Raw genomic sequence first — 19702 nt, forward strand, 5'->3', positions numbered from 1 at the left:
ATGGTCTCCCCTTCAACTTCTGGTGGTCTTGGTATGGTAAGAACATATGCCACTTTTAGTGTTGTGAGAAGGAAGTGCATTTTCTTTTGTCATCGTATGAAATTTCCACCCTCAAATCTTTCTAACTTGACAAAATTCGACATCATCTCCTTAATTGATGCAGCGGCCATTTTTGTTTTATTGGTGAATAATTAAGCCTAAAGATTGTGAGTTATGAGAAAAGGAGATAGTGAATCAAATAGCGCAATTCTTCAAAGCGTGTGTTACACACATTTTTCTTTAGGCTTAATTCGCCCCCACCAATATACAATGGTGTGCAAAATGGGTTACTGGCGAATTTCTTGTAGGATACGATGAAGAACACTTGACTTGTTTATGCACTCACACAGTCAAGCCTTACGATATATGATAATTTACAAAATAATATTTTCTATTCTTTTTTAGCGCATAAAGAAAGTATTGAGATGGATTCTTCAGCAATAATGAAATGAGGGAAATTTATAGAAACAGAGTACATGCAACATGCAGCTACATACTCAATAGACACAACTTTTCAAATAGTTACAACCTTTTAGCAGACATAACTATTCAAATAGTTGCAACCTTTTAACAGGTATAACTTTTGAATAAGTCACAACTCTATGAAGAGATGTAACTCTTCAAAATAGCTTTTTACATATTTTGAAAATATATCTCACAGGTTCCTTATTACGTACAATAAACTATGATGAAAGGGATTGGGATAGTGTATTGAAAAGTGAACTACGGGAAGTTTTTGAAGATCAAAATGACGAGATTATTCCTGCATTAAGAATTAGCTATCATTATCTTCCTTCAAATCTAAAGCGATGCTTTGTTTATTGTTCTTTGTTTCCAAAAGATTATGAATTTGATAAAGGTGAGCTGGTCTTGCTATGGATGGCAGAGGAACTTTTACAGCCAAAAGGAAAAAAGTCTTTGGAAGAACTTGGTTGTGAATATTTCGATCAATTGGTTGCAAGGTCCTTTTTTCAGTCCTCTAGTACTGATAACAGCTTCTATGTGATTCATGATATCATGCATGATTTGGCAACAATTTATGCTGGAGAATTCTATTTTAGAGCTAAAAAACTTGAGAAAAATAACAGGATCAGCAATAAAACTCGTCATTTATTGCATAACTCAAGAGGAAACTATCCCTGCTCGCAACTTGTTGTAGCTTGTGGTAGGGTAAAGGATGTGAGGACATTTCTTGAAATAAATTTGAATGATGATGATCATCCTTTCAATATGGAAAACGCTCCTCATATCTTTTCATCACAGCTGAAGTGCTTAAGAATTTTGTCATTTAATACATTTCCTCTTTATTCATTACCCAATTCAATAGGTAAATTGATTCATCTGCGTTATTTGGATCTCTTGTATACATGTATACAGACATTGCCTGAGGAATTGTGTACTTTGTACAATCTCCAAACATTAAAGTTGAATAAATGTCGTTGGCTAATGAAGCTACCCAACAATATGCAAGATCTTGTAAATTTACGTCATATTGATATTGAAGGAGCTGGTCTTGAAGAGATGCCAAAAGGAATAAGCAAAATGAGGGATTTGCAGTTTTTAAGGGCTTGTTTGGGTGAGCTTTTAAGAAAAGATTTTTTTTCGAGTTATCTTTTTTTAAAAGATCTTATAGAGAAGTAAAAGTAATTTTATGTTTGGATATCTCATGTAAAAAAGTCTTTTTATCTATCTATTATGTTTGTGTATAACAATATAAAAGTACTTTTTTGTTTATTTATTACATGAAAAACATCTTGTTTTAAGGAAAAAAGATCTTTTAAAAAAAAGATGTAAATTATAGCTTCTCAAAAAAGATCTTTTTTTGATTTTACTAGTGCTTTTATTTTTACTACTAGAAATTTGCCAAACACGTTAAAAAATAAAAAAAAATCTTTTTTTGGATTTTTTTAACAAAATAATGGCACCCAAACATGCACTAAGTGACTTTGTTGTCGGCAAACTTGCAGAGAATAATGGAATAAAGAATTGGGAGCTCTTGCAAATATTCACGAGATGCTTCGCATTTGCCCATTAGAGAATGTCATTGATGGTGATCAAGCTTTGGAGGCAAGAATGGCTGAGAAGAAGAACATTAGGAGTCTATATTTGACTTGGTCATCGGACAACGATACGGCTGATTCTCAAGATATAATCAACAATCTAAGGCCTCACACAAACTTGAGAGAGCTATCAATCAATGAGTACATGGGTCAAACATTTCCAAATTGGTTAGGACATTCTTCCTTCAGAAATATGACCAAAATCTACTTGAAATGCTGCAGCAATTGTTTTGAGCTTCCTTCTGTTGGACAGCTACCCTCTTTGAAGCACTTGCAGCTTAACGAGTTTAACAAATTAACGCGCGTCGGTGCCAAGTTTAACAAAGATGATGAATCTTCTTTTTGCGGGACACCCTTTCCAATGCTTAAAACTCTGTGTTTTTCTGATATGTATTGTTGGGAGGAGTGGCTTTCAGTTTCATCTGAGTTTGAGTTGGATGCTTTTCCTTGGCTTAGGGTGCTTACAATGCGAAATTGTCCTTTGTTAAGGGGAGATTTACCCAGCCAACTACCTGCTTTGAAAAGCATTCGCATTAGTCAATGTGCTCAACTTGCTTTTACTCTCCCAAGAGTAGATGCAATGCTCAAGTTATCTGTTGAAGGACCCCACCAAGTGGAGGCCGTCTTTGAGGCCATTGCTCGCAACCAACTAAACTGTCTACAATCTTTAAGAATCTCAAGATGTTATTCGTCCATATCATTTCCTGGAGCATGTTTGCCTTTTTCATTGCAAAACTTGGAAATTCTCGGTTGCCCATATCTAGAGTTCCCAATGTCGCAGAAGCTGCGTGAGTCATTACAGTCGGTATCAATATTTGACAGTTGTTTTTCACTCGTGTCCTTCCCTTTGGCAAGCTTTCCAAATCTCACTGCACTCAGAATTTCATCCTGTAATTAAAAATATGAGGTCTCTGGAGGAATCATATCCTACTGCTGCTTCAACTTCAAGTCTCTGCTCTTTAAGCATCAACAGCTGTCCTAGTCTTGTGTCTTTTGAGATGGTTGCACCCCATCTAGAGGATCTCTTCCTAAGCGATTGCTCAGAAATTGAGTCATTTCCTGAAGGGGGTTTGCCACCAAACCTGAGAATGCTTGACATCCGAAGTTGCAAGAAGCTGGTCACGTACCTAGCATCCATGGACTTGCGTAATCACTATCTTACACATCTTGACATTGAACATCCTTATGATAACATCAATTCCTTCCCCATGGACGGTTGCCTGCCGTCCTCCCTTGAGACTCTCTATTTGCGATGCTTTCCAAGTCTAGAAATCTCAGACTGTGTTCACACCCTGGGTCAAGCTGTCCGACCCGGGATGGTTAGCGGCAAAGCGACCGACCTTCTCAGGTCAGATCATCCGACCTCTTCTCAAAGAGCTCGGCCAAATTACCAGAAAAGCCCAATAAAGGGCCCAAATAGAGAAACACGATCCAAATCCAAAGACAGTCCAAGCCTACTGGGATAAGGGCGGTTCCCTTGAAGATAAGCTGACCTCAACTCAAAAAGATAAGATAAGATAAGATAACTAACTTATCTTATCTAAAAGGTCACTCTACAACCACTATAAATACACTGGAGCACCCAGGTATAACTCATACTCTGATTCTACTAAAAACCTGCTTAATACCCTTGCTAAGTTAAGCATCGGAGTCCCTTGCAGGTACCCCCACCCTCCGGTGGTGAAGGATCAGTAGTGCAGCCAAGCTCAATAAGTCGGACACGACAGCTCCGGCCTCCTCTTACAACCGGACACGTCATCTCCGATCAGCATAAAAGATCTCGTCCGAGATCGACCTACAGTTTCAGATAACCCTCGAAACATTGGCGCCGTTGCTGGGGAACCTGGAAGTCATCCCATCACCATGGCGGACGACCATGACAATGACCACGATTCAGATCTAGAGGATAGAACACCACACAAAAACGCAGACACTACGCCGAAAGATACTCCGGAATCTAACGGAGACAAAAACTCATCAAATCCGGGAGTAATAGAAGCACTTCAAGATCGTTTAAAGCAACTTGAAAAAGAAAGCCAGCATCAATGAGAAGTTGGCAAGGATCTACAAAGAGAGCTAAGACGACGTCGCGAATTAAAAGATAAACTCCTACAACTCGACGCTGATCTCAAAGCAAAAGCTACCCGGACCACCCCTGAGGACAATTCACGCAAAGATCAAGATCCATTCACTAGGAAAATCATGAAAACTAAAATTCCTAAGGACTTCAAGCTCCCGGATATGACTTTGTATAATGGCACTACAGATCCCAACCATCATCTCAGCAACTTCAGAAGCAGAATGTACCTCACTGACGCCTCAGACGCCGTTCGCTGCAAAGCTTTTCCCACGACTCTCACGAAGACAGCAATCAGATGGTTCGACAACCTACCTCCAAAGTCCATCTTAAGCTTTGATGACCTAGCCAAAAAATTCCTGGCCAGATTCTCCATCCAAAAAGACAAGGCTAAGCACGCCCCAGTCTACTAGGAATCAAGCAAGGAGTTCGGGAAAGTCTTCGCAAGTACATGAAAAGATTCAACAAAATATGCCTAGATATACAAAGCTTGCCAACAGAGGCCGCCATCATGGGCCTCATCAATGGCCTACGAGAGGGACCTTTTAGCCAATCTATATCAAAGAAATATCCCACATCTCTAGATGAAGTGCAAGAGCGAGCGGAGAAATACATCAACATGGAAGAAAACTCTCGGTTAGGAGAAATCTCAAAGTCCGGATTTCCCTACCGAGACAAAGTTAAAGAGTCCAAAAAGAAGGAAGATTGACAAGGGGAGAAAATAAAAAAGTATCATAATTATACTCCACTTAGAGTATCGCTGGTAGATGTCTACAAAGAAGTCTGCCATACGGAGAAAATACCCCCAGCTCGACCCCTCAAAGGCAAAAGAGGAGGGGGAAACCGAAACGAGTATTGTGAATACCATCGTGTCCATGGACATTCCACCAACGAATGCTTCGATCTAAAAAATATCATAGAAAAGTTAATGAGAGAAGGAAAACTAGATCGGTATTTGGCCACCCGAGACGATGAGCAAAGAAAAAGGAGAAGGGACGAGGAGGTCGGACAAACCGAGCGATCACCTCGTACGCCAGAAAGACATGTTCATATGATACACGGAGGATTTGCAGGAGGAGGAATCTCCAAGTCATCCCGCAAAAGACATCTTAAAGAAGTATATCATGTCGAAGGAAAGGAGGAAGCACCCGGCATTCCTGCAATTACGTTCACCAAGGAAGACGCGTCCAGTATCATCCCAGGACACGACGATCCCATGGTCATCACCATCATACTGGCAAACGCCAATCTCCACCGCACACTAATAGACCAAGGGAGCTCCGCCGACATCTTATTTAAAACTGCCTTCGACAAGCTCGGCTTAGAAGAAAAAGAGCTTAGAGCATACCCAAACAGCCTGTTCGGACTGGGAGATACCCCAGTACAACCCCTGGGATACGTGTCACTACATACAACTTTCGGAAAAGGAAACCAATCCAGAACACTTAAAATAGACTACATCGTGGTCGACGTAAGTTCAGCCTACAATGCCTTAATAGGTCGGACAACACTAAATCAACTCGGTGCAATAGTCTCAACTCCACATCTATGCATGAAATTTCCAACCACAGAAGGGATAGCTACGATAAAAGCAGATCAAAAGATGGCACGCCGCTGCTACAACGAAAGTCTAAATCTCAAAGGCAGAGGAGAAGAATTCCATACAATTGAGCTTGGTGGAGTTCAGAGACGAGAAGAACTACGACCACAGCCCGAAGGTGAAGTAGAGAAAGTTTAGATCGGAGACACCTCGGACAAAACAACTAATATTGGCACGATCCTAAAAGGAGACGCAAAAGAATTACTAGTACAGTTCTTACGAGATAATGTCGATCTCTTCGCATGGAAAGCTGCAGACATGCCAGGCATAGACCCCAAACTAATGTGTCACAAGTTGGCGGTCTATCTAGGATCTCGGCCGGTATAGCAGAGACGAAGAAAACTTGGGACAGAACAATCCCAAGTTGTGGAAGAACAGGTACAAGCACTACTGGAGGCAGGATTCATAAGAGAAGTCAAGTACCCACTATGGCTAGCTAACGTCGTCTTGGTGAAAAAATCAAATGGGAAGTGGCGAATGTGCACCGACTACACCGATCTCAACAAAGCCTGCCCAAAAGATCCTTACCCACTCCTAAGTATCGACGCTCTGGTAGATGCCTCATCCGGATATAAATACCTCTCGTTTATGGATGCATATTCCGGATACAATCAAATCCCTATGTATCCACCAGATCAAGAAAAGACCATGTTTTTAACACCAAAAGCAAATTACTGCTACATTGTGATGCCTTTCGGTCTCAAGAATACGGGAGCTACTTATCAAAGGCTAATGAATAAAGTCTTTTCAGATCATATTGGAAAAATCATGGAAGTCTACGTGGACGACATGTTAATAAAGACACAAAGTGAAGAGACATTATTGTCCGACCTGGCCCAAGTGTTCGACACTATAAGGAAGCATAACATGCGACTCAATCCTGCAAAATGCACCTTTGCAGTAGAAGCAGGCAAATTCTTAGGTTTCATGCTCACACAAAGAGGAATTGAGGCAAATCCGGACAAATTCCAGGCCATACTCAACATAAAGAGCCCAACTTGTGTCAGAGAGGTACACCAACTCAACGGGAGATTGGCAGCCTTATCCAGATTCTTAGCAGGATCAGCGATAAGATCTCTCCCCTTCTATGCCACTTTAAGGAAAGGAAAGAAGTTCGAATAGACAATGGAGTGCGCGCAAGCCTTCCAGGATTTCAAAAGTTTCCTGGGATGACCACCTATCTAACTCGACCACGAGAGGAAGAGCCACTCGTATTATACCTCGCGGTAGAAAGTCGGGCAGTAGCCTCGGCACTGGTTCGAGAGGACGACAAAGGGCAACAACCTATATACTTCATTAGTAAAGCGCTGCAAGGATCCGAGCTGAACTACCAAAAAATAGAAAAGTTTGCCTATGCTCTCATACTGACGTCTCGACAACTTCGCCCGTACTTCCAGGCTCATACCATTAAGGTTCAGACCAACCAACCCATAAGAAGGATATTGTAGAAAACGGATCTAGCAGGTAGAATTTTACAATGGGCAGTCGAGTTATCCGAGTTCGACCTCCAATATGAAGCTCAGACAGCCATCAAATCACAGTACTTAGCCGACTTCATTGCAGAATTCACAGACACCCTGAAAACCCCCACAGAATGGAATTTCTACGTGGACGGTTCCTCGAATAAGACTGGAAGCGGCGCAGGTGTGATAATAGAAAGCAACCAAGGAACCCAAGTTGAGCTCTCCCTCAAATTTGGGTTCCCGGCCTCAAACAACCAGGCGGAATATGAAGCGTTACTAGCTGGTTTGAAGCTAGCTAAGGAGGTGGGAGCTCAAAAACTCAACATCTTCAGCGATTCACAAGTAGTCACCTCACAAATAACAGGAAGCTACTAAGCCAAAAATCCCACCATGAAAAAATATTTGGATAAGACCAGGGAACAGCTCGGACAGCTCGGGGAATATAAGATCCACCACATACCCCACGAACAAAATGCCTGAGCTGACGCACTCTCAAAGTTAGCCAGCACCAAACCAGGGGGCAACAACAGAAGCCTCATCTAGGAAATGCTACAGAGCCCGTCAGTCTCGGAAGAGGAAAAAATCCTGGCCATAACATGTCAGGATCAAGGATGGATGACCCCCATAATTAGCTACCTCAAAACAGAAACACTCCTCACAGATGAAAAGGAGGCAAAGAAATTAAAATGGGAGGCACAATACTACACTATCATAGACAATACCCTATACAAAAGAGGGATTTCAATACCATTATTAAAATGTGTGCCGACCTCCAACACAAGGAAAGTTTTAGAGGAAGTACACAGTGGCATTTGTGGCAATCATCTTGGAGCACAAGCTCTCACCAAAAAAGTACTCCGGGCGGGGTTTTATTGAACAACTCTACAAAAGGAAGCTACAGAGTTTGTAAAGACATGTCCACCATGCCAGAAACATTCCAACTTCCACATCGCCCCGCCGGAAGAGCTCATCAGCGTAACTTCACCTTGGCCATTTGCAAAATGGGGACTTGATCTTCTCGGACCCTTTTTCCAGGGATCGGTGCAAGTTAAATTCCTCATAGTAGGGGTAGACTATTTCACAAAATGGATCGAGGCAGAGCCCCTAGCCAACGCCACTGCTCAAAGAAGCCGGAAATTCCTATATAGAAATATTGTCACAAGGTTCGGGGTTTCATACTCCATCACCACAGACAATGGCACTAAATTCACAGATGCAGGCTTCAGAAAATTAGTAGCCGACTTGAATATAAAACACCAGTTCACTTCCGTAGAACATCCCCAAGCTAATGGACAAGCCGAAGCTGCCAACAAGGTCATATTGGCTGGACTAAAACGAAGATTACAGGACGCAAAGGGAGCTTGGGCCGAAGAACTTCCACAAGTCCTATGGGCATATCGAACAATGCCACATTCCACCACAAAGGAGTCACCCTTCCGATTAGCATACGGAACGGAGGCTATGATCCCAGTAGAGATCGAGGAAGGGTCGCCTAGAGTAGTCCATTACAATGAAGAAGCCAACTCCCAACTTCGAAGGGAAGAGCTCGACCTACTTCCTGAAATCCAAGAAAGAGCTCGGATCAGGGAAGAAGTACTAAAACGACGAATGGCTTCCAAATATAATCAAAAGGTAGTGCCAAGTGGTTTCGCTGAGAATGATCTCATTCTAATCCGAAATGATATAGAAACAACTCGACCCGGAGAAGGAAAGTTGGCAGCAAACTGGAAAGGACCCTACCGAGTTGTAGAGGTACTTGGGAAGGGCTACTACAGACTATCCGAACTCGACGGGCGAGAGCTTCCCAGATCGTGGTACGCCTGCAACCTAAGAAGGTACTATAGCTAAAGAAGGTAAAAGATCTCATCATAGGAAGCACTCTTTTTCCTGAAAAGGTTTTTTAATGAGGCACCATGATGAGATCCAGAAAATATCTGCTTCAAAAGGATAAAAAATATATATGTACATATTTTCATTTTCTTTTAAATAAAATATATGAGACAATTCTACAAGTTTTCGAGACGCATTAATCTGAACATTCATCGTCCGATTATAAAGCAACTGATCGGCAGAAAGTGAAAAACGAATTCACTGCACGATCACGATAAAAGACCAACAGAGATGAAAACCAGATTCATCTAAAGGTCGACTAAACGAGGAAGTTAAACCACCTTCTACAAATCGGCAAAGATGAAAACAGAATAATGCAAGAAGTTATCGAAAGTGATCCAGAGAAAGGACCTGACGAGGTCTTGATGGATTGCTAAATAATAACTTAAAAAAGACTGGTCGACGTTAAGAAGTCGGACCAAGTCAAACTAAGTTATAAGTAAACCCTGGAAAGAGGTCTGGCCAACCCTATAAAAGAGGATTACTTTAACTTAGAAGGGCTCGACGCGACGAAGTTGGCCCAAAAATATAAAAGTTATAAAAGTAATCCCTGAAAGAGACCTGAACAAGGTCCAAGAAAGAGGATTACAAAAATAACTTAGAAGGGCCCGACGTGACGAAGTCGGCCCAAAACATAAAAGTTATAAAAGTAATCCCTGAAAGAGACCTGAACAAGGTCCAAGAAAGAGGATTACAAAAATAACTTAGAAGGGCCCGACGTGACGAAGTTGGCCCAAAACATAAAAGTTATAAAAGTAATCCTTGAAAGAGACCTGAACAAGGTCCAAGAAAGAGGATTACAAAAATAACTTAGAAGGGCCCGACGTGACGAAGTCGGCCCAAAACATAAAAGTTATAGAAGTAATCCCTGAAAGAGACCTGAACAAGGTCCAAGAAAGAGGATTACAAAAATATCTTGACCCGACATGACGAAGTCGACCCACATTGAAGTGCGAAAACTACGCTTGGCAGAGACCTCACAAAGGTCCATACAAAACAGGATTTTCTTTTTATCCTTTTGGTCGCCTCAAAAGGAGTCAAAGCCACAAGCACAAAGGAGGTCAAACAGCAAAGCTCCGAGATTCTTAAAACCCAGAAAGATACCAAGTCAAGTGCAAATAAGCATGAAAATACAAAAGTTTTAACAAGCTTCAGAGGCCGCCAAAGTCTGCCCCAAAGGCTTGGAAACTACCTTTGTTTTTCGAAATAAAAGTTGCTAAACAAGCAACTAAAAAGTTACAACAGTTAGCAAAATAAAAGTTACAAAATAAAGAGTTTAAAAGCCCACAAGCCGAGCTGTCTACACAATCAAGAGAAAAAACAGCTAAACATCAGAAGCCTTCTTAGTAGCATCAGTACGGGGTAAAGGAGGGCGAGCCTGAATAGGCACAACATCCACAGTCCCATAATCTCGATTCAGGATTTGATAGTCTGGATCGGATACGGGATGATCGACCTCAACTGGAGAAACTGTAAGAGTTGACACTTTGGCAGCAGGCGCAGGAGGAGGCTCGACATCATCATCATCTTGGTCGTCAGGGACAATATTACCATCCCTCACAACATTGTCCAGGCTGAAGAGAGCAAGGTCGACTTCAGGAGCAAGAACCTGAACCTGCTCCTTCAGGTTCTCATAAGCAGCATTTACGCTGCCTACAAGGTGATCCTGGAGTTCGGAATAGTCAACTCGGACCGACGCTAACTCCTCCCTAAGATGCATCACTTCCCGATAAGTGGTGACGTAGCTGTCTTTATGCCTCAATGCCGTATCCTCGGCCAATTTCAAAGAAGCCGCCAAAGCAAGGGAGCTAGCCTTCTCATTCTTCAGCTCATTCTCCAGTTTGGGCACTTTCACCTCAAGTTCCTCCTTCAAACTCTTCATCCGATCAAACTCTTGTTTAGCCTCCTCCATGAAGGCTTTGGTGGCATGGAGAGGAAGATTTTGAGCAGTTCGGTACAAGGCAGCTCCCATATGTGCCATTTTTACACTACTCCGAGTTATAAAGTCCAAATGGCGAAGGAGTGATACATCATCCATGGGGAGGGCAGCGTAGGGACCGATCTGCTGATCTACGAACTCGACCGCATCGAAATCAGGGGCATCAAGGTTGAAAGGCTCTATTGTCTTCTGCTTCTTGTTGGGAGGAGCACCAGAAGTGGCAACAGAGGCTGGGGGAGGATCAACCAAACGAACCCGGGGAGTCGGGATTACCTTCCTCGTCCCAGGAGAGCTCGGCACGGCCGGCTTCGACTGAGATTGGGATGATCCCTCCCCGGCCGCCCTGGCCGAGACGTTTTGGGCCGCGGTAGCTTTCCTTGCCCGTTTGAAGGCCTTCATGGATTTGTTATTCTTAATCATCTCTGCAAGCAAACACAACAGTAAGGAATCAAGTCACAAATCGGAAAAGAATTTACATAGGAACAGAACAAATAGAGGAAAATCAAAAATATAAACTACCCAGCTCAGTTTGGAGGAGAGAGGGATTGGTTAAAAATTTCTTTGTGTCGAGATGAGGAGGCTGACCCCAGTACTCTTCCAAGACAGTCACAAAAGCTTGCTCAGCCTCATCCAACATTTCTCATGTATATCTAGATACTCTCACATCTTTTTGCCATTCCAAAGGAAAGGCGGGCTCGTTATTTTCATCCAGAAAAAAGGGCCAAGCTCCTTCAACAGCTCGGACCTTAAAAAAGTAATTTTTAAAATCACGAAAGGATTCATCAAATATGGGGAAGACCTTCTTTCCCTGGGAAGCTCGGAAAGAAACCCAAGCTGCTTTCTTCTTTACTACCCCAGGCTTCGTCAAAACAAAGAGATAGAAGAATAGAGATTGCGAAGCAGGAATACCGAATCCATCACACAACAATTGAAAGATTTTTATGAAACCCCAGGAATTGGGGTGAAGTTGGGAAGGAGCAACATTACAGGACCATAACAGGTTGGTTTCAAATCAGTAAAAGGAAGGGTGATACTCATCTGACCAAAAAAGAAATCGTAAGCATAGAAAAAATGGCGATCTCCAGCAACCCGAGTAGAGAAACAAACTCTCTCTTCAGAAGTAGGAGGTACAAGTTCGTAATTGTTTTCCTCACCAACACTACTACAAACCCTATGAAACTGCCTAAGCTGCTGACAAAACTTGGAATCAACCAAAGAAACACACAAAAGAACCATTGAATCCACTAATGAGAGAACTTTTGCGTGGTCTAGAAATTTGCGGATAAATCCTCGTTGCAAGTATAGCTTCTAAACCAACAAAAGTCCTTTCATACAAACGTGTTGGGTGTCATAAGTAACAAACCCCTTTGAAATTGATAACCGAGTATTTAAACCTCGAGTCGTCTTTTCAAGGAATTGCAGGGAGGTATGTTCTTATTATTGGTTATGAGTTGTAAATTGGGGTTTATTAGGAGGTAAGGCGGGAATATATTAAATGACAAGTAAAATAAAATAATAACAATAAAATCTCTTGGCAAGGTATGGAGAACTGGAAGTCCTATCCTTATCAATTGCGATGAGAATTGGGTTTTAATCCCACTTTGTTAACCTCTAACTATGAAGGTAAATCAAGTGGATTAATTAGCTTAATCCTCAGGTCCTAGTCAATTCCTATGGAAAGACTAGAGTTATTGGAGCAACTCTCAATTTCAACCACTGCTTTATTTGACAGCTCAAGCGTTACCAATAAATCAACCAAAGCCAAAAGGAAAAAATCTAAATTATTTAAATAAAGGAAAGCAATCATAGATCTAAAAATACCTCAAATTAGCACTAATAAAGACATCAAATGTAACATGGAAGAGTTCATAAATTAAATTAGAAAAATAAATAAAAGAAACATTGAACCTGTGATCGCAAAAGATGAAATAATCATGAAGTGAAAAGAATCCTAATTCTAAATCCTAAGAGAGAGGAGAGAACCTCTCTCTCTAAAAACTACATCTACTCCTAAAATTGTGAATATGAAAGCCTGATGATGAATGGATGCATTTCCCCACTTTATAGCCTCTAATCTGTATTTTCTGGGCCGCAAACTGGGTCAGAAATAGCCCAGAATTCGCTGGTTGCGAATTCAAATGCGCTGGTTTCCGTCACTGCGACGTGGCCGCATGGATCACGCGATCGCGTCGCCTAGCGTTAGGAGAACTATAGAATATTATATATCAAATCGAAGTCCCGGACGTTAGCATTCCAACGCAACTGAAACCGTGTCATTTGGACCTCTGTAGCTAAAGTTATAGCCGTTTGAGTGCGAAGAGGTCAGGTTGGACAGCTTAGCAGTTTCTCTAACTTCTTGTATTCCTTCCATTTTTGCATGCTTCCTTTCCATCCTCTGAGCCATTCCTGCCCTATAATCTCTGAAATCACTTAACACACATATCAAGGCATCTTATGGTAATAAGAGAGGATTAATATTAGCAATTATAAGTCCAAAGAAGCATGTTTTCAATCAAAGCACATAATTAGGAAGGTAAATGTAAAACCATGCAAATAGTATGAATAAGTGGGTAAAGAGTAGATAAAAATCACTCAATTGAGCACAAAATAAACCATAAAATAGTGGTTTATCAACCTCCCCACATTTAAACATTAGCATGTCCTCATGCTAAGCTCAAGAGAAGCTATAAAGAAATGAAGAGGAATGGTAGAATGCATGAAATGCAACCTATGAATGCAACTACATGCTAAATGCTTTTACTTACTTGGTTAAGAGTAAATAAGTTCTCCAAGAATAAATATGAACTGGATTTCACTAATTCAAATCATAAAAAATGAAGTACAAATAGACTTGTAGAAGAAAATAGCTCATGAAAGCAGGGAACAAGGAATTGAGCATCGAACCCTCACTGGTAGTGTATACACTCTAGTCACTCAAGTGTTTAAGGTTCGATTCTCTCAATTCTCTACTAACCTTGCTTTCTAAGGCTTGCTCTTCATCTAACAATCAACATAATTTTAATGCACAAATACACATATCAAGAGGTCTTTTAAGGGTTGTAATGGGGTTAGGGTTAAGGTAGGATTGTATTTGGCCAAGTGGACTAAAATCTGAATCCTTAATTAACTTAAACTTTCCACCTAACTTAAACAATCCATATAATCATAGTACAAAATCTAACTATCCATCAACCATGTTTTCCACATATTCATGCATTCTAATTTCAAGTACAATTCATATGCATTGTTTTCAACATTTACTTTGGGGCATTTTGTCCCCTTTTTCTTATTTGCTCTTTTTCCTCTTTTCTTTTTTTTTTTAATACATAATTTTTCTTTTTCTTTTATTTTTTTCAATGCATATGATTAAATTATTGGATGCATGAATCATGTCCTAAACATTTTTTTCACATTTTCAGAAAATTCTAACATACTCAATTCTCAAACCAATTGTTTCCAAATTCGCTTCCCTACACTTAATTTATGAGCACTCTCACTAGTCTAAGCTAACTAAGGATTCAAATTAAGGACATTATTATTTTCCGCTTAGAGTTAATGATGTGCTAAAGTAAGGAACAAAGGGGTATAATAGGCTCAAATTGGTTTGCAAAGGATAATGAAAGGTAAGGCCATATGGGTATGTAAGCTCAGTGAAACAAAGGCCTCAATCATGTAAGTGCATGCATACATTAAACCATGGAAATATAGAATTAAGCAAGACAAAGATCACAATTTTAGAGAGAAAAATACACACCAAAACAGAATATTGGTTGATAAAATGCAACCAATTTAAATAAGCTCAAAATCTCACTGGTTTTGTGTGTTCGAGCTCTAAACCATGTTCCAGTATAATATCTCTTCAAACAAGTGTAACATTAAATTTTATTCAAATTAGTGAAATGCTCTTAAAAGGTTTTTTTGAAAAAGAAAATATTACTTCAACCAAGTGGTAAAATATGCACAAAATTAAACAAATATGCAATCAAACATGCAAATGCAACAATGAACAAACAAATAAAATAAAAATTTTGGTGTTGAGTCAGGAAATAACTAACCCATGGAGATCGGTATCGACCTCCCCACACTTAAAGATTGCACCGTCCTCGGTGCATGCTGAGATTTGCAAGTGGATGGGTTGTTTCAACTGTTGCTTTTCTCTAAGGATTGTGCAGATGGACTTGTCTGTCTCCCCATGTAAAATGTCTTCCGCTTCCCTTCCGGGTGGCCATCCTGAAAGAAAAAGGGAGAAGAGTAACCCAGAAATAGAGATAAGAAAATAAAAGAAGTATGGGTGGGTTAATGCCAAATGATAAGGGTCTCATTTACATGGAAGCTTCAACATGTAAGTGAGAAAACAATAGAAGCCATGGCATGCCAGTGGTGCAAAATTTGCAACAATGGGAAGAGAGTGGGTAATGAAAGACAATGTGAGTTCATGTCAATGCAAAAGGAATATCAGTATTATAAAATTAGCATTGATTTAAATAATATTACCCAATCAGAATTAAACAAGTCACTAAGCACCAGGAAAATACCAGAAAAGATGTAACAGTTGAATAAGAATATTGAACACCAATAATAACTTTAGAAAAATAAAATATGCAATGAATGAAAGTATGCAATTAAATTAAATAAAATAAAATGAAAGTGAAAAGAATGAGAAGTAGAAAAGAAAGTGAGAAAGGAGAGAGAAGGAAGAAATTAGGATTAGAAGAGAAAAGATAAGAAATTTGGCACTAATCTGGATAGGTTGTGCGACGTTGGCGACGCGATCGCGTGGGTGACGCGGTCGCGTGGTGCGCAATAAGGTCAGGTGACGCGGACGCGTGGGCACGCGATCGCGTGACTTGATTTGTGCTAGTGGCGCGAGTGCAGCCTCGCGGTCGCACAACTCTCTGTTCGAACTCTTTTTACCAAATTCTGGGTGACGCGATGCGTGGTCGACGCGATTGCGTGAGTGGCCTTTCTTTTAAAAATGACGCGGACGCGTGGGGCACGCGTTCGCGTGGTAGGGCTTGGGCTTCCAGCACAAGTCCAGCCCAACTCCAGCTCAACTTTCTGCCATACACCCTTTTTACGCCGATTTCAGGTCACGCGGTCGCGTGGGTGACGCGGTCGCGTGGGAGGTCATTATTCCCATATGACGCGGTCGCGTGGGGTAATTTGTGCCATTGGCACGCCTCCAGCGCTGCTCCTGCGTAACTCTCTGTTCATATTAATATTGTCTCCCATCTCCTTGCGACGCGGACGCGTCGCGTGCTCGCTGTTTTTTTTTTTTTTGATAATCTGAAAAAAAGATGCAGAATGCAGTGTTAATATGAATGTGATGCAAAACTCCAGGTTCAATATAATAAAATAAAATAAAACTCGAAAACAAATAAAACTAAATAAAAATGAAAAATGAACGATCATACCATGGTGGGTTGTCTCCCACCTAGCACTTTTAGTTAGAGTCCTTAAGTTGGACATTTGGTGAGTTTCCTGTTATGGTGGCTTGTGCTTGAATTCATCCAGGAATCTCCACCAATGTTTGTATCTCCAGTAACCTCCGGGATCCCAAACTAGGCGCAGAAAGCCTTCAAGTAAGTTAAAGCAAGTGACCAGGCCCAATAGTGGTTATTGATAGAATGGATTCCGGGGTCCCAGATCTTGCTGTTGCACCCGTCTTCTTGATGATTATCATGATTCCATCCGGGTGGTTCAGCTTTAGAATTCTCACTGAAGCTTCCAAACAACTTCCTAGACCCATTCAATTGAGCTCTACACCAACCGTTGCGTTTAAACTTAAAGCTTCCAACCATAATGAACCTTGCAGGACAATTCTTACCACTGGTCATCTTTTTCTTACTCTTAATGCCACAAAGAGCTCTAAGTTGACCATCCGTCTCCAGTAGCCCATATTCAAGTGGGATTAGAAAGCTATGGGATATGAATTTTACACACTTGAATGTTGTGAAGGATGATGGCAACTTAGGGGGAGGTGTTTTTAATGAAATTGCAAGCTCCACTCCCTTGTGCTCTTCTCTGATAATTACCACCTCTTTGCGAGCTTCTTCAATTTCAACCTCTTCCTCTTGGTAGCTTTCTTCCAATTCAATCTTCTCTTCATTGCTTTCCAAGGGCATGGGAGGTTGTGCTTCTTCTTCTTGAATCTCCATCTCTTGATCAACCTCTTCCAAGTCTTCAACTATGATATGCCTTGGAGGTTGTACACCCTTCTCAGCATCAATTTCAAACGTCTTGGAAGGGGGTTCTATAACTGAACTTTCCCATGGAGGTTCTGCATCTCCTAAGTCTTCAACCAACTCTTCTTCTTGAACGATGACAGCTTCTTCTACTTGTTCAAGTATGAATTCATGCTCTGTCTTGTCCACTGGAGCCTCTAGTGTCTCCTTCCTGCTACGCTCTTCGTTAGACTGTTCACATGGGGCTGTGGCTGATCCTTGTGTATTTGAGCGCCTAGAAACCCATTGAATTACTACTTGCTCCAGTTGTCGAACGGTTGTTTGAAATTTATTTATTATTTCCTTTAGGCGAACCTCTGCTTCTCGGGTTGCCGGACTTGGATATGATACATAGGAAAGTGGTGGTGATTGGAAGTGATTGGATTGGAATTGGGGTGGTTCTATATATGGTTCATATGGCTCATAAGGTGGTTGGTATGGTGGTTGAGGGTTAGGGTCATATGGAGGTAAATGGCGGAAAGAGGCTTATGAGTATGGTGGTCCAAAGTCATGTTGAGGAAAGGGTTCATAGGCATATGGTGGTGGTTGTTGATAGTTCACTGGAGGTGGTTGTTGCCATGAGGGTTGATCAAATCCTTGTGGCTCCTCCCATCTTTGATTGTTCCAACCTTGATGCATGTTCTCATTGTAATTTCTTCTTCCTGCAACATAATTGTAACCAAACTCATAGCCAAAGGGGTGAGAGTTCATAATAGTAAATAAAAATTAAAAATGAAAATAAAAATAAATTTTAATTAAAAGGTTATTTAAATTTTGAATTTAAAAATTAAATTTTGAAAATTTTTAAATTTGAATTTTGAAATTTGATTTTTGAAATAAGATAAGATAAGATAAAAATTTTAAAAATAAAAATCTGAAATTTTTTTTTCGAAAAAATTAATTAAAAATATTTTTGAATTTAATGAAGAAAGAGAAAAATAATAAAATGACACCAAATTTCAAATTTTTAGATCAAAACGAAGAAAACAACTAAGAACAGCTTGAAGGTCAAGATGAACGCGAAGAACAACTCGAAGATCAAGATGAACACTAATAACAAATTTTGAAAAATTTTGTAATAACTAAATAAAAACCAATAACCTCTTAATTTATGAAAAAGCAAAAATAAAACAAAATAAAAATAAATAAACAAGCAAAAATAAAAAATATTTACAATAACCAATAATAAGGCACACGTTTGCAATTCCCCGGCAACGGCGCCATTTTGATGAGAGAACTTTTGCGTGGTCTAGAAATTTGCAGATAAATCCTCGTTGCAAGTATAGCTTCTAAACCAACAAAAGTCCTTTCATACAAACGTATTGGGTGTCACAAGTAACAAACCCCTTTGAAATTGATAACCGAGTATTTAAACCTCGGGTCGTCTTTTCAAGGAATTGCAGGGAGGTATGTTCTTATTATTGTTATGAGTTGTAAATTGGGGTTATTAGGAGGTAGCGGGAATATATTGAATGACAAGTAAATAAAATAATAACAATAAAATCTCTTGGCAAGGTATGGAGAACTGGAAGTCTTATCCTTATCAATTGCGATGAGAATGGGTTTTAATCCCACTTTGTTAACCTCTAACTATGAAGGTAAATCAAGAGGATTAATTAGCTTAATCCTCATGTTCTAGTCAATTCCTATGGAAAGACTAGAGTTATTGGAGCAACTCCCAATTTCAACCACTGCTTTATTGACAGCTCAAGCGTTACCAATAAATCAACCAAAGCCAAAAGGGAAAAATCTAAAATATTTAAATAAAGGAAAGCAATCATAGATCTGAAAATACCTCAATTAGCACTAATAAAGACATCAAATGTAACATGGAAGAGTTATAAATTAAATGAAAAATAAATAAAAGGAACATTGAACTGTGATCGCAAAAGATGAAATAATCATGAAGTGAAAAAATCCTAATCTAAATCCTAAGAGAAGGAGAGAACTCTCTAAAATACTTACTCTAAAATTGTGAATATGAAAGCCTGATGATGAATGGATGCATTCCCCCACTTTATAGCCTCTAATCTGTATTTTTTGGGCCGCAAACGGTCAGAATAGCCAGAATTCGCTGGTGCGAATTCAAATGCGCTGGTTTCCGTCACTGCGACGCGGCCGCATGGATCACGCGGTCGCGTCGCCTAGCGTCAAGAAACTATAGCATATTATATATCAAATCGAAGCCCCGGACGTAGCATTCCAACACAACTGAAACCGTGTCATTTGCCTCTGTAGCTAAAGTTATAGCCGTTTGATGCGAAGGGTCAGGCTGACAGCTTAGCAGTTTCTCCACTTCTTGTATTCCTTCCATTTTTGCATGCTTCTTTCCTCTGACATTCTGCCTTAATTCTGAATCACTAACAACATATCAAGGCATCTTATGGAATAAGAGAGGATTAATAGTTGA

General features: G+C 40.3%; 1 protein-coding gene across 1 annotated transcript; it reads left to right on the forward strand.

Moving 5' to 3' along the window:
- Nucleotides 1-2997, forward strand: LOC112729849 (putative disease resistance protein At3g14460). The gene is made up of 4 exons (XM_025779992.1): nt 1-31; nt 701-1209; nt 1417-1615; nt 2075-2997. Exons 1-4 carry the CDS (start codon nt 1-3, stop codon nt 2995-2997), a joined length of 1662 nt encoding a protein of 553 aa, XP_025635777.1.
- The last annotated feature ends 16705 nt before the right edge of the window (nt 2998-19702 follow it).

This window comes from Arachis hypogaea, chromosome 12 (assembly GCF_003086295.3).
Source record: "Arachis hypogaea cultivar Tifrunner chromosome 12, arahy.Tifrunner.gnm2.J5K5, whole genome shotgun sequence".
Classification (NCBI taxonomy): domain Eukaryota; kingdom Viridiplantae; phylum Streptophyta; class Magnoliopsida; order Fabales; family Fabaceae; genus Arachis; species Arachis hypogaea.

What these genes read in the sequence shown, in the direction of transcription:
- LOC112729849 (XM_025779992.1), top strand. Translation starts at nt 1, where the DNA reads ATGGTCTCCCCTTCAACTTCTGGTGGTCTTG. An exon ending in TTCAACTTCTGGTGGTCTTG is followed by an intron (nt 32 to 700) that starts GTATGGTAAGAA and finishes TATATCTCACAG; the next exon opens with GTTCCTTATTACGTACAATA. An exon ending in GTTTTTAAGGGCTTGTTTGG is followed by an intron (nt 1,616 to 2,074) that starts GTGAGCTTTTAA and finishes TTTGCCCATTAG; the next exon opens with AGAATGTCATTGATGGTGAT.